This window comes from Salvelinus fontinalis, chromosome 2 (genome assembly GCF_029448725.1).
Source record: "Salvelinus fontinalis isolate EN_2023a chromosome 2, ASM2944872v1, whole genome shotgun sequence".
Taxonomy (NCBI): domain Eukaryota; kingdom Metazoa; phylum Chordata; class Actinopteri; order Salmoniformes; family Salmonidae; genus Salvelinus; species Salvelinus fontinalis.
Window position 1 is genome coordinate 60,285,075 of NC_074666.1, and position 25,442 is coordinate 60,310,516.

General features: G+C 41.8%; 1 protein-coding gene across 2 annotated transcripts; it reads left to right on the top strand.

Annotated features, from left to right (window-relative positions):
- Window positions 1-24,938, top strand: LOC129822409 (brain-specific angiogenesis inhibitor 1-associated protein 2-like protein 2). 2 transcript variants are annotated; one of them, XM_055880680.1, is made up of 13 exons: window positions 1-4,164; window positions 4,415-4,574; window positions 5,245-5,331; window positions 14,204-14,265; window positions 14,573-14,644; window positions 15,392-15,472; window positions 15,853-15,978; window positions 16,463-16,652; window positions 16,922-17,141; window positions 17,419-17,484; window positions 17,671-17,842; window positions 18,465-18,508; window positions 21,332-24,938. In XM_055880680.1, the coding sequence occupies exons 1-13, from the start codon at window positions 4,111-4,113 to the stop codon at window positions 21,408-21,410; spliced, it is 1,413 nt and encodes a 470-aa protein (XP_055736655.1). In that variant the 5' UTR covers window positions 1-4,110; the 3' UTR covers window positions 21,411-24,938. The 2 variants fall into 2 exon arrangements, with proteins under 2 accessions (XP_055736655.1, XP_055736664.1); XM_055880689.1 differs by having other exon boundaries at window positions 4,499-4,574.
- Window positions 24,939-25,442: the final 504 nt, after the last annotated feature.

Below are 25,442 nucleotides of genomic sequence, written 5' to 3' on the forward strand. Positions count from 1 at the left end.
TGAAACCGCTGGTTCAAGGGAGAGCCAACGTGTGGCACATACCTTGGTTATCTGTAAAGGTTTCTCTCCACAGTTGGTCTCATAAGGCCTTGTAGGCCTCCCTGCGCTTTGGAGACACATAAAACCAGTTATAAGTCTCTCGTACCAAGTACTCCACACTACGGGGGATGGTGTCATTGGAAGCATGACTTACAGCAAGCTGCAGAGAGTGGCACACACAGCAAATAAAAACCAGATATTTGAGGCCATACTCCTCCTTCAGCACTTTATGGACCCCATTGTTAATCCCCGTCATAACAGAGGCATTGTCGGTCCCTATCCCCAGGAGTTTCTCTTTTTTAAGAGACACTTCTCTAGGAAAGCCACAATAGCACGGGCTACAGATTTGGCATCTCCTCCCTCCAACTCAACAAACAGAAATGTTGATACAAATTGTCTGCTTGGTATCAGTAAATTACCTTATCACAACCCCCAGGTACTTAGAAGCACTTACAGCCGCGGACTCATCGAGGAGGAGGCTGAAACGCTGGTCACCCACATCTGCGACCAACTTTTTCAGAAAGTATGGTGCTAGAACACCATTAATCATTTCTGTGCACTTTGTCCTGTGCATTTTGAAGTGGGTAGCAGTAGTGGAGTCTGAGAAAGCAGCTCTACATGCTTCTCAAATGTGATCACATGCCAGCATGGAACAGTGTTCAGCGATAGCTAATGTCATGGTGGTCTCAGCCTTTTTTGCAGAGTAATTTTTTAAAACCATAAATGGCAGCTTGTTTTGGGTGGAACTGTTATAAGGCTTTGCCTTTTGAGTATGTTTTTGAGTTGTCATGTGTATTTTTACATCACTAAGTTTGGTGTCAGCCTTACAATACCGGCAGTATGCCCATGTATCATCTTCAGTAAACGGCTTCAACCAGCCTTTGAATTCAGGGTTTGATTCCCACTCCTTTCTGTATGTGAGTGTACAGTTTAGACTGAGACATGATGAGCTAGCCAGCTAGATGTTTAGCTCATGTCACAGAGAGGCACACACACAGTGGACAAGATGAGTAAGTGACTGAGGCTGTGTGAGTAAAATGCAGTGATTTATTTTAGATAAAGAACATTTTACATTTACATCTCGCCCTGAATGTAAGCCAGGACGGGATCAGCCAGCGGCGGCTTCCCGCATGAGCGATTAATTTGCAGTCTGGACCCGGAGGGGTGAACATCTCCTGCTCTGACTGCAGCTGGGAGTAACTGCTGCGCAGGACTGGGCCGCCTGTGAGTGCTTTGGGATGGGGGTGGGGCCCACGGCAGCACCTGCTGGTCGTTGAGAAGAGTAAGAATGATACGTGCTTTCACGTCAGAGTCTCCAAATGTCTCCAAGAACATCAGAAAAAGTCGCTAGATTTGTCACTAGTCGATTTTTTGAAAATGTGTCGCTAGAGGTGTCTGAATACTCGCTAAACAAGTTGGCAACACTGGTCCTTGGTAACAGATGAACGGATCATGACGAGAGGTGGAGAGTGAGTTGTGTATGTCCAATCAAGTTGATTTGAAATTGGTGTCATATTGGCTTAGATATATGATGGTAGGGAGATTTGAATTTAACAGTGAGCTTCAACCAATACCTATATAGGCGAGACTATCATCATGTTTATAATACATTTTGGCAGTTACCTGTATATAAATAGGAAATACAATGATTCTTCTAACATATTGTCATATTAAATATTAATAATAATTAATAATTCATCTTATTCGTAGTTAGAAATTGGGAACTATAGTTCTAGCTACCATCATGAGCCTCTGTAATAATCTGTATTATATGTGAACTGTAACGCTCGTCATTAGGAGAAAGAGAGGAGGACCAAACTGCACCATGGTGAGTATTCATGTTCCTTTTAATGAAAACCGAAATACTCGAACAAAACAACAAAATAACGAATAAAGGAGAATAAACCGAAACGAAACAGTCCTGTCTGGTGAAATACACAAAGACACAGGAAACAAACACCCACAAACCAAAAGTGGAACCCAGGCTACCTAAGTATGATTCTCAATCAGGGACAACGATTGACAGCTGCCTCTGATTGAGAATCATACCAGGCCGAACACAAAACCCCAACATAGAAAAACACACAGACTGCCCAACTCCCCCAACTCACGCCCTGACCATACTAAATAAAGACAAAACAAAGGAAATAAATGTCAGAACGTGACATGAACAGAAAGGTTGGTAACAGTAGTCCGTGGGGAGATGGGAGAATGATTTATTATTGACTAGTTCACTGCCTCAGCTCACATACCTGAGAGTTGTATGTGTTTGAGGTCACAAGAGAATCTGATAAGTTTTTCTAATTGGTCTATTTCTTTGATTGGGTCAGGGCCCTATAGTTCCCCCAGTGATACATCTGAATCCTCATGCTGGGATAGCACACACACACAGATCCGCAAGCACACACTATCCTGGGTGTGAACATGAGCTCATGCTCATCAGATTGTGAATGTTATAAAATTCACTCTTTGAATCATTCCAGTTAACTGATTAGTGTTGATGATGGTTGAAATGTATAATTAAAGGGCAATTCCGCCACTTTTCAACCTTGTATTCATTATCTCCAGCATCATACCAGTGACTACATGGTGTCTTTCATTGATCTGTGGTTAAAAATGTAAACAATTATTCTCTGTGACATCACAGTTGTTAGGTGCCTCCTAAGAAGAGATAGGCGCAGGAGTCAGGACCAGGAGAGCAAGGAATTCCAGTTGGCACAGTCGTTTATTATAAGTCCCAACCCACCAACAACAGGCGGGGAAAATCACGAAACACACGGAGGAGAAACCTCTACTCCTAATACAGTACTAACGGTAGAACGACTGTGAGGAAACAAAAATCCCTGTGGCGCAAACACACACCCCTAAACAGAGGTAACACAGCAAAATAATCCCGCACAAAGACTAGCAGGCAGCGGTGGTTAATAAACCCACTAGTTAATTTCAATCAGACACGGGTGATAACAAAAACAGACAGACACAAACGAAAAGGAAAAATGGATCGGTGGCTGCTAGTAGGCTGGCGACGATGACCGCCCGAACAGGGAGAGGAGCCACCTTCGGTGGAAATCGTGACAACAGAGTAGGATTAAAAGTAAGAAAAACAGATTTTGTGAGGACAGACGCTTGGAGACGAGAAGCAAGTACAAGGAGTGAACATTTAATTAATAAACAGACATGAAATAAGACATGACAGTGTCTGGACATAAAAAACATAACGACATCAATGCTGACACTGGGATCAAACTGAGGAACAGACAGATATAGAGGGAGCAATCAACAAAGTGAAGGAGTTCAGGTGAGTCCAATGATGCGCTAATGCGTGTAATGATGATGACAGGTGTGCGTAATGATGGGCATAGAGGGGGAGTGGAAGCAGGTGTTACAGTAGCCCCCCCCCCCCCTCTAGGGGCGCCACCCGGCGTCCCACCTGGGCAAGCCTGATGGGCCGGCTGAGGCATGATGCAGAATGGGAGCCTGCCAAACCCGCTGAGGCGTGGGAGCCTGATGAGCCGGAAGCCTGGCGCTCGAGGGGGAGTGGGAGCAGGCGTGACAGATTTTCTAAACCTGCAACTAGTTTCTAGCCAGAGGGATCGGTATTTTCTTGCTTTTCCACGTCACCTGAAACCCATAGTGTTTGAAAATCACTATCTTTAAAATGTTTTAACTTTTGATGTCATCGGGTAGAACTTTATATATTTCTCTACAAAACGTAGAAATGCACAGTTTTCACATGTGTAGACGCTGGTATTGTAATTGAGATAATGAAAATGGCCATTTAAGGCCCCTACTTACACAACTAACCTATCTTTGTAAAGCTTAGGTCACTAGTCGCTGCGTGTTCTGTGGTGTTGAGTCGTTTATAGCTTTGACTTGATTAATAATTGACAACAGTCCTCTCTGAGCTCCAGTGTCAATTACTCACACTCCTCGCCCAGTTTCCTGTGAATTAGAACATCCGCGTTGATACGGACAGGAGACTTTCGGGACTGTCACCTTATGTTTCACAACGTATAAGTAAATAGATTGAACGTTTCATAGGCAGCCAGTGGGAAAAATTTGAGCGTCAAAATGTCTGGACAAAACAGCGACCAGTTGCATCGCTCTACTTTGGGCATATATGCGGTGAGTGAGATTGGTTTGAACTCTTGACTATTGTAGCGTAGCCCTAGATATAAGCTTCAACTGTAGGCCTAATCTGCAATGCACATTTGTTTTTTGTATATTCTGTTCAATTTGGCGCACTGTACTTGTGAGCAGTACTGTATTCTATGGATAAATACAATATGACTTATGAACAGGGTATATCTATACAGCTTACTGTTCAAGATAAGCACCAGACCTTTCAATGTCTCACTGTGTGTGTGTGTCTCAGTGTTGTTTGTCTCTGTGTGTGTGTGTGTCTCTGTCTCTCTCTGTGTGTGTCTCTCTCTGTCTCTGTGTGTGTGTGTGTCAACAGAGCCTGATGGATCAGTTCAACCCAAGTCTACAGAAGCTAGTGTCTTTGGGAAACAGCTACATGCAGGCTTTCCAAGGTGAGAAAGAAAGGAAGTGAAACCGATGACCTTTGTGGCATTCATTTGAATACGATGCGTGCGTTGTGACAAAAGAGTCATTCTCAGCAGAGTCGTACATACAGTATATGACTCTGATTTATACTAGAGGTCCTTCTCAGAAATATACAATGCTTCCACATATCATCAATGAGAGATCATTTGTCGTGCCCATCCTTGCCGCCTCTCCTCCCTTCTACACAACAAACCTAAATAAATACAAATTACTTTTCATTTTGTCAACAGAGTTCATAAGGTTTCCCTTGTAAAGTACTGCCATATCACTTGGGAGTGTTTATTACGATGAACCTATAGGACACAATATGACCTACACATGTTTCTATTGGTTGAACTGCTGAATGTAAATGTGTTTGTCCAGTTTATGTTCTGTCTGCAGCAGTCCTTTTCCACTCCAAAGCAATGAGATATGGAACATGTATATGTGATGGGCCCAGCTATTTGAATTAATTATAGATTCATCTGTCATATTAATCATATTAAACAACCTTTCTGCAATTTGCTGCTTTCAGATTCATGTGTTTGTTGTGCTTTTACTGGCGTGAGTCTAACTCTGGCATTTCAGCAAAGTGAATTATATCAACTGGATATGCAATTCAATTGCTTGTTTGTTTCTGTGTGTGTGTGTGTTTAGCCCTTGCTGTGACCAGTGAGGCTTACTTCAGCACCCTTGCTAAGATAGGGGAGCAGGCCTTCCACACCATGTCATCTCGCTCTATTGGTAAGAACCTCTTCATTCACTGTGTGTGTGTGTATGTGTGCGCGTGTACGTGTGTGTGTGTGTGTGTGTCTGCCGTATGGTGTGTGTGTGTGTCAGGTCAGTTAAAGAGTATGAGAAAGGTAGCGATGCAGGAACAAAGCTAGAGAAACACAAAGGACCAATGTACTGTATGGGTCCTATGTGCTGTTTATGGTTATTACCCCAATCAATGCAGTGTCCTTCACCGAACCACACAGAGCAAAGTTTACCTGACAGGCAGCACATTGGTACACTTCCTTTTACCATCACAAAACCTCTGGAGCTTTCTTAGACAAGGGCGTGTGTGTATGTGACAGTGGGTGGACACTGGGTTGGGTTGAATAGCAGTTGTGCTGTATGCGTATGAGCTTTTTTGTTGTTGCCATACACAGTATGTCTGTTCCTGTTTGTATAGAGCAGAGTTATAGAGGGCATAGGTGTGTATTTCTATGTTATTTTTTACCCCATAGTGGAATATGAATTAAAATTAACTTTGCCCACATCAGTGTGACTGTAATGTTGATGCATTTTGAGATAACAAGACAAACTGTGCTTGAGTCTAACCATAACAACTGGTCCAGTCAGTCTTCCCATTTCCCTCATAATGCTAATAAGAGGTATAATGTAACCGGAGCCCTTGTTAGGGGGTGTTATCTGTACTATAGCAGTGGAATCAGGTGACAGACTGACAGGTAGTCTTCAGAGCCGTATGCATAATAGAGTAACAGGCTGTGGGTCCTGTTTAGTTCATTTAACCCAACCTGAACCTAGCCACTCACAGACACTCTGAGGCTAAAAGGCGTTACAGATGTAGGATCTTAATTTGATCACCCTGTTACAGGAGAACTTTCCTGCAATGTAGGAAATGTAAAACATGTACTGTATTTGAGGTTTAAAAAGGCTTCTGAAGTTTGTAATTTCCACTTAGAAATTTCAGACATGATTTTACCTTACGGAAAATGTATCAACCCCTACAAAAAAGTCCATTAATTATACATAATAATTCACATTTCCTGTTGCTGCTGGGTTATTTTCCTGCTGTAGGAAACTGTCTCAAATTAAGATCTGACATCTGTATGTAAGGTTGACTATGGAAACCCACATAGCAAACGGACTCAGTGTAGTTGAGCATTCACTGATTGAACTTCTCCCACATTGTAAAACATTTCCTGTAAAATATACAGTAACTTACTGGCAGCAACGTGGCAGTAACGCCAAGTCAGCCCGTGCTCATGGTTCTCATAAGAGAAGTGGAATGATAGGCTACAATGACTTTGCTCATGATCATGCACAATTCAAGTGACAATTTTCTTTTTCACGTGTGCTTTTTCATTATCTGGATAAACACTTGTGGTGTCAAATGCTATCATATCACGCAATTATACCATTTATAAAATGGTCAGATATATCTATTTAAAGCTCTATCATCTATCTATCTGTCTGTCTTCAGAAAGTATTCATACTTCTCAACTTATTCCACATTTTGTTTTGTTACAGCCTGAATTCAAAATTGATTAAATTTACAACGTTTTTATATATTTCACAAATTTATTGAAAGTGAAATAGAGAAATGTCTCATTTATGTAATTATTCACACCCCCGAGTCAATATTTTGTAGAAGCACTTTTAGCGGCGATTGCAGCTGTGAGTCTTTTTGGGTAAGTCTCTAAGCGCTTTGCACACCTGGATTGTACAATATTTGCCCAATATTCTTTTTAACATTCTTCAAACGGTCAAGTTAATTGTTGATAATTTGTAGACAGACATTTTTAAGTCTTGCCATAGATTGGTAAGTGGATTTAATTCAAAACTGTAACTAGGCCACTCAGGAACATTCAAAGTTGTCTTGTTAAGCAACTCCAGTGTAAATTTGGCCTTGTGTTTTAGGTTATTGTCCTGCTGAAAGGTGAATTCGTCTCTGTCTGGTGGAAAGCAGACTGAACAAGGTTTTCCTCTAGGATTTTGCCTGTGCTTACAGTAGCTCTATTCCGTTTCTTTTCATTCTAAAGAAATCCCTAGTCCTTACTGATGACAAGTATACCCATAACATGATGCAGCCACCCCCATGCTTGAATATATGAAGAGTGGTACTCAGGGATGTGTTGTGTTGGATTTGCCCCAAACATAATGCTTTGCAGTGACTGGGTTAATTGATACACCATCCAAAGCCTAATTAATAACTTCACCATGCTCAAAGGGATATTCAAGGTCTGCTTTTTTATTTGTACATATCTACCATACCTTCCTGGTCTTTGTGGTTGAATCTGTGCTTTAAATTCACTACTGGAATTGAGGGCCCTTACAGATATTTGTATGTGTAGGGTAAAGAGATGGGGTAGTCATTCAAAAATCATGTTAACTACTATTCTTGAACAAGGAATGAGTTCATGCAACTTATTATGTGATTTGTTACTCCTGAATGTATTTAGGCTTCATATAAACAAAGGGGTTGAATACTTATTTACTCAAGACATCGCATCAATAAATTTTTGCATTAATTTCAAAAAAGTTCATACAAAAAAAATTATACTTTGATATTATAGGGTATTGTGTGTAGATCAGTGACATAATCTTAATTTAACCCATTTTAACTTCAGGCTGTAACACAACAAAATTAGAAAAAAGTAAAGGGGTGTGAATGCTTTCTGAAGGCACTGTATAGGTAGGGGTAAAGTGACTAGCAGCAGCATCTGTGGTGAGTGAGAAAGTGTGTGTGTAAATGTGAGTGTGTGTGCATGTTATGTGTGTGTGGGGGTATGTAGTGTGTATATGTGTGTTGGGGTGTCAGTATGTGGGAGGTTGTGAGTAGAGTCCAGTGTGTGTGCATAGAGTCAGTGCAAGAGAGTAAGTGCAAAAAAGTTACTGTATACGGTATATGGGTCTTTCTAAAAATGATTGACCAATGTGGGATAAAAATGTCTAAATGGATTGACATTTTTTTTTAAATGTTTTTTATGCAGTTCAACATGTGTACTTAGAGGAATAAGAGTGAATATTTGCAAATTGGCCCATAACTCTACCTATACAACAACATAGGCCTAGGACTATACATTCTTTAAGCAGGGTTCATACAGACATTGGCAAGTCTAATTCAAGGACTTTAAGGGACTTTTTCAAGCACTTCATTGTAATTTTCAAGGACCTGAATGTTATACAATTGTATAATCTATGTAATTGTACATATAGGGCCTAATATAGAACCCCCATCCTTGCAAAAAGTGTAAAATAAAAATTACACTGTTACCACTGTTACACTGTTACCGCCTTGATATTCACATTGTTTCATTCTGAAATATGTGAGAATAACATGGACATTGCCTGACTAAAATATTATCGGTCTTCCCAGTCATGTGAAATCCATGGATTAAGTCCTAATTTATTCATTTCATTTCATTGATTTCCTTATATGAACTGTAACTCAGTAAAATCTGATTTTTTTTGTACAGTTTGGATTTATACATGCCGATTTTTCTGTAGCCATGTTGCCGACGTCGGCACACATAATAAAGCCATGAATAGCGACAACATCCCTATCCATTTCGTCAAAGCATGCGCAGACCAGCTGGCTGGTGTGTTTACGGACATATTCAATCGCTCCCTATCCCAGTATGTTGTACACACATGCTTCAAGATGTCTACCGTTTTTCCTGTACCCAAGAAGGCAAAGATAACTGAACTAAATGACTACCGCCCCATAGCACTCACTTCTGTCATCATGAAGTGCTTTGAGAGACTAGTCAAGGATCATATCACCTCCACCTTACCGGCCACCCTAGACCCACTTCAGTTTGGATACCGCCCCAACAGGTCCACAGACGACGCAATCGCCATCACACTGCACACCGCCCTATCCCATCTGGACAAAAGGAATACCTATGCAAGAATGATATTCATTGACTACAGCTCAGCATTCAACACCATAGTACCCTCCAAGCTCATCATCAAGCTGGAGGCCCTGGGTCTCAACCCCACCCTGTGCAATTGGGTCCTGGACTTTCTGACGGGCCGACCCCCAGGTGATGAAGGTAGGAAACAACATCTCCACTTCGTTGACCCTCAACACTGGAGCCCCACAAGAGTATGTGCTCAGCCCCCTCCTGTAGTCCCTGTTCACCCACGACTGCGTGGCCATGCACACCTCCAAGTCAATCATCAAGTTTGCAGACGACACAACAGCAGTGGGCTTGATTACCAACAACGACGAGACAGCTTATAGGCAGGAGGTGAGGGCACTCGGAGTGTGGTGTCAGGAAAACAACCTCTCACTCAACGTCAACAAAACAAAGGAGATGATCGTGGACTTCAGGAAACAGCAGAGGCAGCACCCCCCTATTCACATTGAAGGGACAGCAGTGGAGAAGTTGGAAAGTTTTAAGTTCCACTGCTTACACATCACAGACAAACTGAAATTGTTCACTCACACAGACAGTGTGGTGAAGAAGGCGCAACAGCGCCTTGTCACCTAGAACCTTGACAAACTTTTACAGATGCACAATCGAGAGCATCCTGTCGGGCTGTATCACAGCCTGGTACGGCAGCTGCACCACCCTCAACTGCAAGGCTCTCCAGAGGGTGGTGCGGTCTGCACAACGCATCAGGGGGCAAACTACCTGTTCACACCCTACTATCCAGAAGGCGAGGTCAGTACAGGTGCATCAAAGCTGGGACCGAGAGACAAAAACAGCTTCTATCTCAAGGCCATCAGACTGCTAAACTGCAATCACTAACTCAGAAAGACCCAGTCACTGGCCACTTTAATAAATGGATGTCACTTTATACAATGCACTCTAAATAATGCCACTTTAATTATGTTTACATATCTTACATAACACATCACATGTATACTTTAACTGTATGTAGACGTCTTAATGCACTGAAATATCTCACAGCTGCTAACTGGGACGGTCAGCGCGGCCTGTATGATTGCTTTCAGTGATGGAAACATATCAGGGTCTAACATTTTATACACACAGGACATGTCAGAAGCGGCATCTTTCTTTTTACGAGAGGTAATGTTTAGCAAGAACTACTTCCTCTGGCTGGAGAAGGAATATGACATGTTTGTCTTGTGTTGGTCTCAGCTCTCTAGGTTTTCCTGTGTTCTCTCTCTGTCCTGTCTGCTCTTCTCTCTCGCTCTCCTCTCTTCCTTGCTGTCCGACTATCTGCATTCCTGGATCTCCTATATTATTACAGAGACGGCATAATATCAGTGCCGTAACAATATGGAGTATTCTGAACCAACGAACACACACACACGCAATATGAAAAACACTCTTTTTACGCTGCTGCTACTCTCTGTTTATCATATATGCATAGCCACTTTAACCATATCTACATGTACATACTACCTCAATCAGCCTGACTAACCTGTCTGTATGTAGCCTCGCTACTTTTTATAGCCCCGTTACTGTACATAACCTGTCATTTTACTGTTGTTTTATTTCTTTACTTACCTATTGTTCACCTAATACCTTTTTTGCACTATTGGTTAGAGCCTGTAAGTGAGCATTTCACTGTAAGGACTACACCTGTTGTATTCGGCGCACGTGACAAATAAACTTTGATTTGAAATAATGTTTACCTGAATTGAGCTAAAGGTAAAATCTGGGATAATTTCTGTTCCGTATTGATATTAGCAGTTCACTCAATCTTACCCTTCACAAGCAACAATACCTGTGTTCATTCTCTCTCTGTCACTTTAGCAACACAATCGATATGTATTCAACCATGGGGCAAAACAAATAGGGTTGGCTTATACAGTTGACATGTAAGCTATATTTCGTCTCCAATGTTTATTGCAAACGAATACATTTGCACAATGACCACTTGTTGTCTCAAATACATTGTTACAGTTGTTGGTTAGCTAGCTAGCGAATATTTGCATTGACATGAAATCAGTCAAAATATCTCAAAACAAGACATGGTATCAATAACATGATGAAAAATGCTGAAATGAGTCACTTACGATTCCTCACATGGCAGTTTGTCATTCTTGCTAGCAATCAGGCAATCCAGAATCACAACAGGCTGACTTCTGCCCCATGGAAGCGCGCACATCGTTTTCGTGACATTATCAGCCAACCCATCTATGTAGCTAGATGCTAAATAATTGTATTGTAAACACACACAAAATCTATTCACTTTACTCCTGCAAATACAACAACCGTCTCAGTCTGTGTTTGGTGAGCTGCATCTCTAGCCCTCTTTCTCAAGAATTTCCTATCTTCTATAAATTGGAAAAACTATTTAATTCAGCTATCGAGTTTTGTTTTTCAACAGATACGGTAGCTAACTAATTGAGCTGGCGTTACTGAAAGTAGCTAACGTTAGCTTTAAGTTAGCTAGCTAGCTTAGCAATTCTTTGTATATTTGAACAGTAGCGTTACTTGATTAGACAGTCATTGGTTAGTTAGTGATACTTGTGGGGTGGTGTACGGCATTTTCAGTGTCTAGATAGCTAATCAATTACTGTCAAAACCAGTGGTGTAAAGTACTTAAGTAAAAATCCTTGAAAGTACTACTTACGTAGTTTTTTGGGGGATCTGTACTTTACTTTACTATTTATATTCTTGGTCACCTCCCTAACCAAGGCCCTTCTCCCCTGATTGCTCAGTTTGGCCAGGCAGCCAGCTCTAAGAAGAGTCTGGGTGGTTCCAAACTTCTTCCTTTTAAGAATGATGGAGGCCACTGTGTTCTTGGGGACCTTCAATGCTGCAGAAATTTTTTGGTACCCTTCCCCAGATCTCTGCCTCGACCCAATCCTGTCTTGGAACTTTACAGACAATTCCTTCGACCTCATGGCTTGGTTTTTGCTTTGTCATTGTGGGGTGTTGTGTGTAGATTGATGAGGAAAAAAAACTATATAATCTATTTTGAAATAAGGCTGTAACGTAGCAAAATGCGAAAAAAGTCAAGGGTTCACGCCTTTAATGTTAATGTTAGCGATTATTTCCCCCCTATTTTTTTACAGCAAAAGAGCAATACTGTACTTTATTGTTGAATTGTACTGAAAAGCTATTCAGCAATTGCTAATAGTGAAAATGTAATTCTATATTACAGCATACCAACTGATATTTGGTGTTTTATATCACTTGTACTTTGGGCCTTAACAAAGGCTTCGAAACTGACAGTGACTACAGGGCAAAAGAGACATGGTTGTTGAATTCGTTCATTTTCAGTAATTTGGTCTTCACCAAGTGAGTTAATAGGATAATGTTATCATTATAATGAATTTCTATGAAAATACATTAGATAGTTCTTATTTTGAGGCCTAGCTTTACCTTAATACAGTGGCCTGAAACACATGGTTTACAGGCCACACACATCAGGCCAGCAAGTAGGTTTTCAAAGATCCAGTAACTTTCCCCAAATGTCCTGATTTAAAAAAAAAAATCCTGGTTGAAGAATTTCCAGGAATCTTCCAATTGGGATTTCTGTAAAACCTGGGAAATTTCACCTGCATTGCTTGCTGTTTGGGGTTTAAGGCTGGGTTTCTGTATAGCACTTTGTGACATCTGCTGATTTTTAAAAAGGGCTTTATAAATACGATTGATTGATTACAATATGTCAGTTAAATTCATACAGCATTCTCACTAATGGGTTCAACAAATACAGCCTCTTCCAAATCACACCTAAAAATATGTTAATGAGTTATGTTACTCATTAATATGTTAATGAGTCACCCTGCACCCACTGGTGTTAAAAAAGTTTTTACGCTCCAAAAATGCAGTATGATACAGTATTTTGCATAACAGTGAATTACTGGCAGAAATTGACCAGTAAGTTACTGTACATTTTTGGGGCAAGGTTTGTATATTACTGTATTCTCTGGGGGTAGAACATTCTCACTCAACTAGAGCTTCTTAGAAGGCATGCCTTAAAATATGTTAATGAGATTCTTTCCCCGCCCACAGCATTTTCCCACAATGCACCATCATGTATTCTGTAAAACACATTTAAGGTATGTTTCTGTGCATTCTACAGTGTTTTACTGGCTTGTGCCATCAAACCCCTGCAACTTTCACAGAACGCTGCAGTCCGCCTGGTATTTAACCTTCCCAAGTTCTCCCATGTCATCCCGCTCCTCCGCACACTCCACTGGCTTACAGTCGAAGCTCGCATCCACTACAAGACCATGGTGCTTGCCTACGGAGCAGGAAGAGGAACTGCCCCTTCCTATCTTCAGGCTATACTCAAACCCTACACCCCAACCTGAGCAATCCTTTCTGCCACCTCTGGGCTTTTGGCCTTCCCAACCCTACGGGTGGGCAGCTCCCACTCAGCCCAGTTCAAGCTCTTCTCTGTTCTGGCACCCCAACGGTGGAACCAGCTTCCCCTTGAATCTAGGACAGCAGAGTCCTTGGCCATCTTTCTACCTCTGACTTTTCTGATATCTATTTTATTGAGGAAAAATGCACTTGCTATGCCTGTGATATGTGGTTGACCCACCTAGCTGTTTTAGGATGAATGCACTAACTGTAAGTCGCTCTGGATAAGAGCATCTGCTAAATGACAAAAATGTGTAATGTAAATGTAAAATGACAGAAAACTCTTACAACGTGCTTTAAAACACGTTTACGATATTTTACTGTGAATTCTACCGTGTTTTTACTGTTGAAATTACAGAAGCGTCTTACAGTGTAGTCAGAGAGATGTGCCTTGGGATGTTGTTAAAGATTATAAAAGCCGGCTCTCATTCAGTGTGTGTGTGTGTGTGTGTATGGGGGGTGGCGGGGAAGGAGTGTATGTGTGTTTTGACACTGTCTCTCTCTTTCTGGGATGTGTGTGTGTGTGTGTGTGTGTGTGTGTGTCTTAATGTCTGCCTATGATAATAATTTCTCATTGTGTCTCACAGGAGATATTCTGATTCAGATTTCAGAGAACCAGAAGCGTATCACCACTGAACTGGAAGGAATAGTAGGTTACTTTACACTCCTCATCAAACAGTAGAACAGTGCCACTGCACTAGCTCTTTTACTGTATTAGAATTCAAAATGAAGAATTGCGAGTGTATTGCAATTGTACCTGGGGTTGTAGTTACACACCTGTCAAAACAACTCACAACTAAGCAACCCACTTATTAATATATCGTACTGTATATTTTACTAGATGGTGTAACAGCACAGTTGATTCTATAATCGGACAATTTGAGATGTGATTGTTTGGCTTACCAGTGGTGTTCCAACTACTGCGATCATCATAACCATTCTCTGTGTTGCTCAAGTTCCGCTGGTTCCACACTGAGGTGCTACAGGAGATGAACAACAATGTCAAACTGGATAAGGAATACATAGCAGTGAGTAGCCACTCTCCTTCACATACCCCTTTCACATACTGTAGCCCCTTGTGTTGACAGTACAGAAGTAGTGTAGCAAAGATCATGGACTGGCACACAGACAGAATCCGAATGTACAGAAGTAGTGCAGATGTAGTGGGCAGTGCTCCAAGTTTGATGCTTTGTGTGAGGATCAAACAAAGTGTTATTTACTCCTGGACCATTCCTGTTTAATCCTTACTGATACTTTTACATGAAGACTATGGTGGTGTTATTATGTATACACTGAGTGTACAAAACATTAGGAACACCTTCCTAATATTGAATTGTACCCCCTTTAGCCCTCAGAACAGACTCAATTTGTTGGGGCATGGACTACAGGGGCTGGCCCATGTTAACTCCAATGCTTTCCACAGATGTCCTTTGGGTGGTGGACCATTCTTGATACGGGAAACTGTTGAGCGTGAAAAACCCAGCAGCGTTGCAGTTATTGACACACTCAAACTGGTGCGTCTGGCAAGGGCACTTAAATGGCACAGATACATAATCCAGCTCTCAACTGTTTTAAGGCTTAAAAATCCTTCTTTAACCTGTCTGCTCCCCTTCATCAACTCTGATTGAAGTGTATTTAACAGGTGAGATCAATAAGGGATCATAGCTTTCACCTGGATTCACCTGATCAGTCTATGTCATGGAAAGAGCAGGTGTTCCTAATGTTTTGTACACTCAGTGTAAATGTATCTGGCATTGATGTAATGCGTCCTCCAGGGCAGCAGGAGGCGATATGAGATGGAGGTACAGAGCCAGGCCATATCTTTGGAGAGGCAGCAGAGGAGAGGGGCTCACCAGGTCAATCCACTCTGTCTGTCTGTCTGTCTGTCTGTGCGTGCGTGCGTGCGTGCGAGAGGAGGTTGGTTGCACCTTAATTGGGGATTACGGGCTCGTGGTAATGGCTTGAGCGTAACAGGTGGAATGGTATCAAACACATGGAAACCATGTGTTGGATGCCATTCCATTTGCTCAGTTCCGGCCATTATTATGAGCTGTCCTCCCCTCAACAGCCTCCACTGATGTGTGTGTGTGTGTCAGATAACGAGTATGAGTAAAATAAATAAAAAAGATTAAGAGTGCACCAGGGAGAACGCTATTACATTTCTGTAAAGTATTTACACAGTACGTGTCTGTGTCAGAGGAAGTTCTATATTTACACATTGCATGTGTGCTCACAGGATGAGTACATTCACTTCCTGAGGGAGAGTCAGCGCGAGGCTCTGATGGAGGAAGAAAGGCGATACCGTTTCCTGGCTGAGAAACACTGTGGTCTCACTCAGTCCATCATCTACCTCATGAACAAGGTAGTATAGCTTAGTTCATTGTACTGCAGTCTCATTTAATCCTACACACTCAATAATATATGCCATTTAGCAGAACCTTTTACCCAAACCGACTTATAGTCAGGGATGCATACATTTTACATATGGATGGTCCCGGGAAGCAAACCCACTATCCTGGCATTGCAAGTGCCATGCTCTACCAACTGAGCTACAGAGGACCACCCTCTCCAATACTGTCATAAACCACATTCATCATAGAAAGAACCGTGGCCGGTTTGCAATATGACAACCTGCTCCTGGCCTTTTCATTTTCCAAATCTCCAATTTGTGGATTTGAAGGGAATGAATAAGTAGAGGCTCCACCTAGTGTGTTGCTTTCTGTCTTTATTTTTTGAGAGAGAGTGGTAAGTAAGAGAGAAGAGAGTGAGTTTCCTGACTAGATTAAAGCCAATGAATAAACAAGGTGAATGAAAGTAATGTAATGTGTGTGTTTTCGATGGGCCAGACAGGGGCAGGGGGAGGCCTACAGCAGATTGCTGATGGATGGAGAGACCAGGTCAACGCCACCAGACGACCTGGATCCCGGAACCCCTCTCGCCTGGACCAGGACAACACATCCAGAATGAGGGAGGAGGACAGGGGGAGCCAATGGTCAGGCAAAGAGGAGCAGCCTCTTGGAAGAGTGCCCTCCAGAGGTGGGGGCATGATATACTGTATATCTACACTACAGTATACCAAACCTATAGTGTTAGAGTACTCATCTTCGTGCTCGGTTGACTACTTTGGTGGAAGCCATCAATGTCCATGCTAAAACAGGTTACGTCCATCTGGATAAATATTATGTACATGCCATACCCATGGTGTCCAGGTGTCTTTCCTCTCCTATGACCTGCCTTTCTGGCCCTCTGATGTTCACACATCCTCTCCTCTCTCCTTCCTCCCCTCTCACTTTCACCTCCCACAGGCCCATCACCCCAGAACACCCGTTCCCGCTCCAGCTCATTTGGCGAGTCCCTAGGTCTGGGTGGAGGTGGTGGAGGGAGACCTATGAGAGCTCTGGTATCCCACCTCGCTAACTCCAACAGCCCCACCCTGTTGCCCTTCTCCCGGGGGGAGGTGGTGAGCGTGCTGGTGCAGGAGCCCCGTAACGGCTGGCTCTACGGCCGGGCAGAGAGCAGCTCACGGTGAGGGAGAGGGAGGGAGAGAGAGATGCTCCTGCCTTTGAGGCAGAGCTGCCCTCACAGAACAACATTGTATAAGGAAAACTTAAATCCATTCAAGAGATACTCCACTTGATACTGTAGTCTTTGGGATATGAACCAGAAAACGTAAAATACCATTTTAATATATATATTTTTTAGCCTACTTGCTTATGACATGTGCTGAATGCTAGCATGCCATAGCTCTCTGTCCTTCATAGAAACTCATAGAAATGTATCTCTTCTCTGCTTCCACCCACAGTCAGGGCTGGTTCCCAGCTGCCTATGTGGGGACACTGGAGGAGGCCCTTAGATCAACTGGCTCCAGGTGATCCACTAGCTCCACTGTCTCTTAAAGGGACAGTTCACTCAAATTTCCCCTCAAGGGAAATTATATTTTGTTTATAAATTCCCTTGAGGGGAAATTTGTGTGAACTGTCCCTTTAAGAGAGAGTTGCAAATGAGTTGCTGATGCTAATGCTATTTTGACTTTTGGTGACCTTTCACCCTTCAGTAGCTCCACCCTTAGGAGCGCCCACAGTATGGACAACCTGCTGGACCAATCGGGAGGCAGCAGCCACGGTCGACCCCCGCCCCCGCCGCCGCCTCCATCCAATAGACAGACAGAGATGCGTCCAATCACACCCAGCATGGAGAGAAGGGCGGAGTCTCACTCTGACAATAAGGTAATGCTGCCTGGGCGAATGATCACTGAGGATCGATGTTGGCCATGAAGTTCTTATAGTCTAGTGTTTACACTGTTTACTCTATGGTGAGCCTGCTGAACGACACTAACGTGGTGTTTCTAATAAATCAATGTTGGTTTGTTATTGTTAACATGATAGTCTGAGGAAAGTCTCTGAGTGAAAGTCATTCCTATTCCAAGTTTTTGGTGAGGCATAACAAGTAATGAAAAGCTAGCTATAGTAAAAGCTAGTTAGAATGGAGTTAAAGCGGAAAAGGTTTCATGAAAATTAGTATTTAAAATCTGCTGCATGTTTGTCCTCCGGCCAGCAGGGGCACTGTGGCAGTGTGCTGTTCTCTATGACACCACAGCCCTCCTTCTGGTGGATGCAGGGGGGAAGCTCCAGCTGCTGACAGTGTAGGGGGGTGAGGAGTGCGTGAGTGTGTGATTGTGTGTGTGTCTGTTTGTGTGTGTGTTTGCATGGTGTTGGATCTTTGCATGGTGTGGATTGCACACCCGTAGATGCTCTGCCCCCCTCCCTGGGTTACAGCTCTATATGTAAACATGTTTGTATGGGTTGGAATAGACACCGTTTAAAGTTGTGTTCTTTCCTCCCCCTGCAGAGAGGAGAGCGCCATGGTGGACCTGGGCCAAACCTCTTCCCAAAGTAAGGAACAGCCATTGCAGTTCTCATCAGTCCTATTTGTGTTTATTCATTACTAAGAAGTGATATCTAGAGAGATCGTTCAAGATTGACTTCGAAATTGGATGTTTATCCATGTCCCGAGGGAAATGCCATCAAAACCGGCAACTAGGGGCAACAGTGAACGCTATTACCATCAAGTAGGCTGGGGTTTTGTTAGGGCATGGTGCCTGGGTGTAATCTCATGATTCTGGGTCAGAAGGTTGTGTGTTCGATCCCAGTTGTGGACACTGTTTTTGTGGACACAGTTTTTTTTATACATAGTACCTTCGGAAAGTATTCAGACCCCTTAACTTTTTCCACATTTTGTTAGGTTATAGCCATATTCTAAAATTTATAAAATTGTTTTTTCCCCTCGTCAATCAACACACAATACCCCATAATGAAAAAGCAAAAACAGTTTAAATTATTTTTTTGTTCATACAAAAAAAAATAATGTTACGGAAAAATTAAACTTACATAAGTATTCAGACCCTTTACTCAGTACTTTGTTGAAGCACCTTTGGCAGCGATTACAGCCTTGAATCTTCTTTGGTATGATTCTACAAGCTTGGCACATCTGTATTTGGGGAGTTTCTCCCATTCTTCTCTGCAGATCCTCTTAAGCTCTGTCAGGTTGGATGGGGATTGTTGCTGCACAGCTATTTTCAGGTCTCTCCAGAGTTGTTTGATCAGGTTTAAGTCCGGGCTCTGGCTGGGCCACTCAAGGACATTTAGAGATTTGTCCCGAAACCACTCCTGCGTTGACTTGGCTGTGTGCTTAGGGTCGTTGTTCCGTTGGAAGGTGAATCTTCGCCCCAGTCTGAGGTCCTGAGCACTCTGGAGCAAGTTTTCATCAAGGATCTCTTTGTACTTTGCTCCATTCATTTTTGCCTCGACCCTGACTACTCTCCCAGTCCCTGCCGCTGAAAAACATCCCCACAGCATGATTCTGCCACCACCATGCTTCACCGTAGGGATGATGCCAGGATTCCTCCAGACGTGACACTTGGCATTCAAGCCGAAAAGTTCAATTTTGGTTTCATCAGACCAGAAAAATCTTGTTCCTCGTGGTCTGAGAGTGCCTTTTGGCAAATTGCAAGCGGGCTGTCATGTGCCTTTTACTGAGGAGTGGTTTCCGTCTGGCCACTCTACCATAAATGCCTGATTAATGGAATGCTGCAGAGATGGTTGTCCTTCTGTAAGGTTCTCCCATCTCCACAGAAGAACTCTAGAGCTCTGTCAGAGTGACCATCGGGTTCTTGGTCACCTCCATGACCAAGGCCCTTCTCCCCCGATTTCTCAGTTTGGCCGGGCGGCCAGCTCTAGGAAGAGTCTTGGGGGTTCCAAACTTCTTCGATTTAAGAATGATGGAGGCCACTGTGTTCTTGGGGACCTCAATGCTGCAGAAATGTTTTGGTACCCTTCCCCAGATCTGTGCCTTGACCCAATCCTGTCTCGGCTCTCTAAGGACAATTCTTTTGACCTCATGGCTTGGTTTTTGCTCTGACATGCACTGTCAACTGTGGGACCTTATTTAAACAGGTGTGTGCCTTTCCAAGTCATGTCCAATCATCTGAATTTTCCACAGGTGGACTCCAACCAAGTTGTAGAAACATCTCAAGGATAATCAATGGAAAAGGATGCACCTGAGCTCAATTTCATGTCTCATAAATGTTAGTTCTTTTATACATTTGCCAACATTTCTTAAAACCTGTTTTTGCTTTGTCATTATGGGCTATTGTATGTAGATTGCTGAGTATTTATTTTATTTATTTTATCCATTTTAGAGTATGGATTAACGTAACGTAACAAAATGTGGAAATAGTCAAGGGGTCTGAATACTTTCCGAAGGCACTGTATATAACCTATCCAAAACCTTAACCCTTACCTTAAAGCAGCAATCAGCAGTAGAAACAATAACAAAGCGGACTCCCTGCCACTGGTTCGGTAAAAAGCTGAGGAATGGGGCTGGAGAAATGCAATCACTCTCGAATTCATAGACAGACTATGGATGCAAAGACTGACCATCCACGATATCAAAATTAGAGTTTTAACCATGTTAACATTTTCTTTGTTTACAAACGTTGAGCAAAACAAGCTGATATTTTAAGTTCTACTGGGGTACGACAGTTGAACTAAGCTTCTGAGGCATTTCTAAGTTATATTCTTCAAGAATCAATGGGTACATATCATAAATGTATAAGTCCAAGAATGGATGTAGCATTTGCTGATTGCCGCTTTAACCATTCAGAATGAGTGCCTAAACGTAATGTTTTAACCCTATCCCAAACCTTAACCCTTACCTTAACCTTTGGAATGAGTGGCTAAACGCAGCCCTTAACTTTGAAATTTGACATTTGGAGAAATGGAACGATACAGAGCAGCAAGAGCCAACCCGGGGTGTCAAAAACATTTGGAGCAACTTCAAAATTTGACATTTTGGAGAACGTGGAAAAATGGCTAATTCTCCAGTGAGACTGTGAGAGCTTGTTGGGGATATTGTAATCTGCGTACACATTCAAATGTCTCTCAGCCTATCACACAATGTTATGCAAATGAGTTGCTGTATGTGATGATGCTGGGTCAGTTAGTTTTGGAGAGGCGCCGGTGTGTGTTGGGTTAGTGCTGCTGTACACTCTGTTCGTCCAAATAAACGACAACTTGATTATTTCATGGGAAATCATCATTCTGGACTGTTTATGCTGGTTAACAAACTACGTGTGAGTTTCGTTTTTCTTTCAGGCTCGTTAAAACATAATGCGTGAGCTAACATATCTCTGTTCTCTCACTATCTTTGTTGTATAGGGGCACCAACCCTTTCGCCACTGTCAAGCTGAAGCCCACATCCACCGATGACAGATCTGCGCCACGTCTCCGTCGGTGAAGAGGTCACGTCCTTGGGAGGTATTGGGCGCGTTCCAGTTCGACTACATTTCAGTCATTGCATTGCATCAACAAATGGTTTCATTCCACGTTATTGACTGTGCAGTCGACTGCTATATCATATGATTTACTGATATGTTAAATACATACCTATCCAGGGGTTGTGAGATCTGGCAGGTGTCTGAAATGTAGTCATGCAAATGGTTGATGCCCTAAAACTGCCCCAAATCTTCCCAAACTGTTGAAATCTGTCTTAAAACTGCCCCATGCTTTCTCTAAGCAGCCCCTAATATCAATCTTGTACAGTTGGTTATTTAAAAATATGATGGACTTTATCGAATGACTACAGTGATAAAGAAAGTTCGGCGGGCAATGTAAGATGCCAGGAACCCTAACTGATGCTTGGTGCACTGATTGACCTGGCAAGTGCATTAATACTTTTTATTTAATTAGTGAGACAAATCTTTGAGGGCGCTCATTTATGCACTTTTCTTCAGAATCAGGAATATTTTCTGACTTCATATACAGTTGAAGTCGGAAGTTTACATACACTTATGTTGGAGTTATTAAAACTTGTTTTTCAACCCCTCCACAAATTTCTTGTTAACAAACTATAGTTTTGGCAAGTTGGTTAGGGCATCTACTTTGTGCATGACACAAGTAATTTTTCCAACAACTGTTTACAGACAGATTATTTCATTTATAATTCCCTATATCACAATTCCAGTGGGTCAGAAGTTTACATAAGTTTACACCCTAAGTTGACTGTGCCTTTAAACAACTTAGATAATTCCAGAAAATGATGTCATGGCTTTAGAAGCTTCTGATAGGCTAATTGACATCATTTGAGTCAATTGGAGGTGTACCTGTGGATGTATTTCAAGGCCTACCTTCAAACTCAGTGCCTCTTTGCTTGACATCATGGGAAAATCTAAAGAAATCAGCCAAGACCTGAGAAAAAAATAGAGACCTCCACATGTCTGGTTCATCCTTGGGAGCAATTTCCAAACGCCTGAAGGTATCACGTTCATCTGTACAAACAATAGTACGCAAGTATAAACACCATGGGACCACGCAACCGTCATACCGCTCAGGAAGGAGACGCGTTATGTCTCCTAGAGATGGATGTAATTTGGTGCGAAAAGTGCAAATCAATTCCAGAACAACAGCAAAGGACCTTGTGAAGATGCTAGAGGAAACAGGTACAAAAGTGTCTATATCCACATTAAAATGAGTCCTCTATCAACATAATCTGAAAGGCCACTCAGCAAGGAAGAAGCCACTGCTCCAAAACCTCCATAAAAAAGCCAGACTACGGTTTGCAACTGCACATGGGGACAAAGATGGTACTTTTTGGAGAATTGTCCTCTGGTTTGATGAAACAAAAATAGAACTGTTTAGCCATAATGGCCATTGTTATGTTTGGAGGAAAAAGGGGGATGCTTGCAAGCCGAAGAACACCATCCCAACCGTGAAGCACGGGGGTGGCAGCATCATGTTGTGGGGGTGCTTTGCGGCAGGAGGGATTGGTGCACTTCACAAAATAGATGGCATCATGAGGTAGTAAAATTATGTGGATATATTAAAACAACATCTCAAGACATCAGTCAGGAAGTTAAAGCTTGGTCGCAAATGGGTCTTCCAAATGGATAATGACCCCAAGCATACTTCCAAAGTTGTGGCAAAATGGCTTAAGGACAACAAAGTCAAGGTATTGGAGTGGCCAATAACAAAGCCCTGACCTCAATCCTATAGAAAATTTGTGGGCATAACTGAAAAAAGTGTGTGCGAGCAAGGAGGCCTACAAACCTGATTCCGTTACTCCAGCTCTGTCAGGAGGAATGGACCAAAATTGACCCAAGTTATTGTGGGAAGCTTGTGGAAGGCTACCCGACACGTTTTTCCCAAGTTAAACAATTTAAAGGCAATGCTACCAAGTACTAATTGAGTGTATGTAAACTTATGACCCACTGGGAAGGTGATGAAAGAAATAAAAGCTGAAATCATTCTCTCTACTATTATTTTGACATTTCACATTCTCAAAATAAAGTGGTGATCCTAACTGACCTAAGACGGGGAATTTTTACAAGATTAAATGTCAGGAATTGTGAAAAACGGAGTTTAAATGTATTTGGCTATGGTGTATGTAAACTTCCGACTTCAACATGTCAGGTACAGGAAATATTGTGGTAGAAGTAGTTGTTTTTATCAAAGCCTTTTGCATTGTTTTCTTCAAGTAGCACTTTTGTTTAGTTTTGCTTGTACAGTAACAATATGCCAATTAAACCAATACTTCACTTTTATGCTAAACTACAGTGAACCACAGTGAGATAATCTTTCTCTTAGGAATGCCATGCAGGTAGATCGTTATGACAAGTGAATTTTAGCGCTTAACTTCACAGTGCTGTTTTGTGCAGTGCCTTTAGTAAATGTACTATGTGATTTGTGTTTTTTTTGCTCATGCAGGCAGTAGGGTGGCCTACTACTCTAGTGAAGTACCCGGGGTTTGTCAATTCTAATCCATCAATGGGGATACTTTACCTAAATGACCCTTAGTGTGTACCCAGCTATGTAAATGCCTGACATGTGAGAGTGTTGAGCTAATGTAATAGCTCTAACAAAACATTGACTTTACTGCTAGAATAAAAATGGTAGCTGCTTTTCACATTGTTTCCAATTCCTTTAATCAGACAGAAATACATCCTCTGATTCTGTTTTTTAGTTGCTGTTGATATTTTACACATTTATTTTCTAGTTATTGAGGGCCAATCGGTAGTGCTGAGCGATTAACTGAAATTTATTGAACAACCAATTAACCGACGTCGGTTAATATATTTGAATTCCATTTAGTTTTTTTAGTTTTTTGTGAGCCCAACGCGCCGTTTCTGTAGAGAGAAATCCAATAATTCACGGTCAAAATCAGGTCAAGAACTATGTGGAACGCTGGCTGTAGTATTAAGTCAATAATTAAACATAATTCAGCACAGAAATGTGGTAATTAACTACAATGACCATAATCCACTGCGCATGTACTTCCCGGTTTGGATGTTAGATTAGATACACACAGACCAAATAGACCGCATGAAAGGAATGTACAGAACACAACGATGAGAGGGACAGAGACCATTTGTGAAAGTATGCCTTACCTTCTTTGAAGAGTTAGTAAAATTATTTTTTAACAGACTGCTCTGCAACATTATTAGACAGGCTAGCCTAGCTAAACAGGATGACTAAAGACAGTACGGTACTTGAAGCACAGAAATACTGTAACGTTAGATGGTCGGGATGGCTGGCTGCTACTACTTGAGCAGAGATGAGATGAAGGAATGAATAATTATAAAGACATCAGATAAAAATGAAGTAATGTACACAACTGAAATATGTTATCATTATAATAGTAATTTTCTATTTTTCAATGGATGTCTACCCAATGTGGACCTGACAGAGACAATGGAATATTTGAAATGTTTTGACAATATAATGTTCACTATTTTTGGTTTGTAACTTCCATTAAAAAGCTTTAAAATCATTTAAATTGTTTTATTTCATAATGCATTTAATGTGTACCCCATCCCTGCAGTCAAAGGACCAAATTGCCCTCTAGTGGCCTCATTGGTGGAATGTTATTAATAGTTTTCATAATTTCACAATTAATTAACATCCTTTTTAAAAAGCTGCTGAAAATCTATGTCAAACAATTTTGCTGTATTTCTGTCGTCTGTGATGTAATATTGGGAAGCAAACTCAAAATTTAATACATTTCAACTCTATATCTGACATGGTACAGGTGTCTTATTTTTTTAAGCCCATAAACATGTGAATGAGGGGTATACTTTTGTTTCAAAGTAGATATCTCTAACCAACACTCGGTGTGACTGATTTAGCTCACTGCAGTAAAAGGCTAAATATATTATTGAAACCGAAATCGAAAACCCGTGATTACATTTTTGTAATCAAACCGAAACCGACCTCAAAAAGCACTAATCGCTCAGCAATACCAATCGGAGAAGAGAAGGAGACAAGCAGAGGAAGC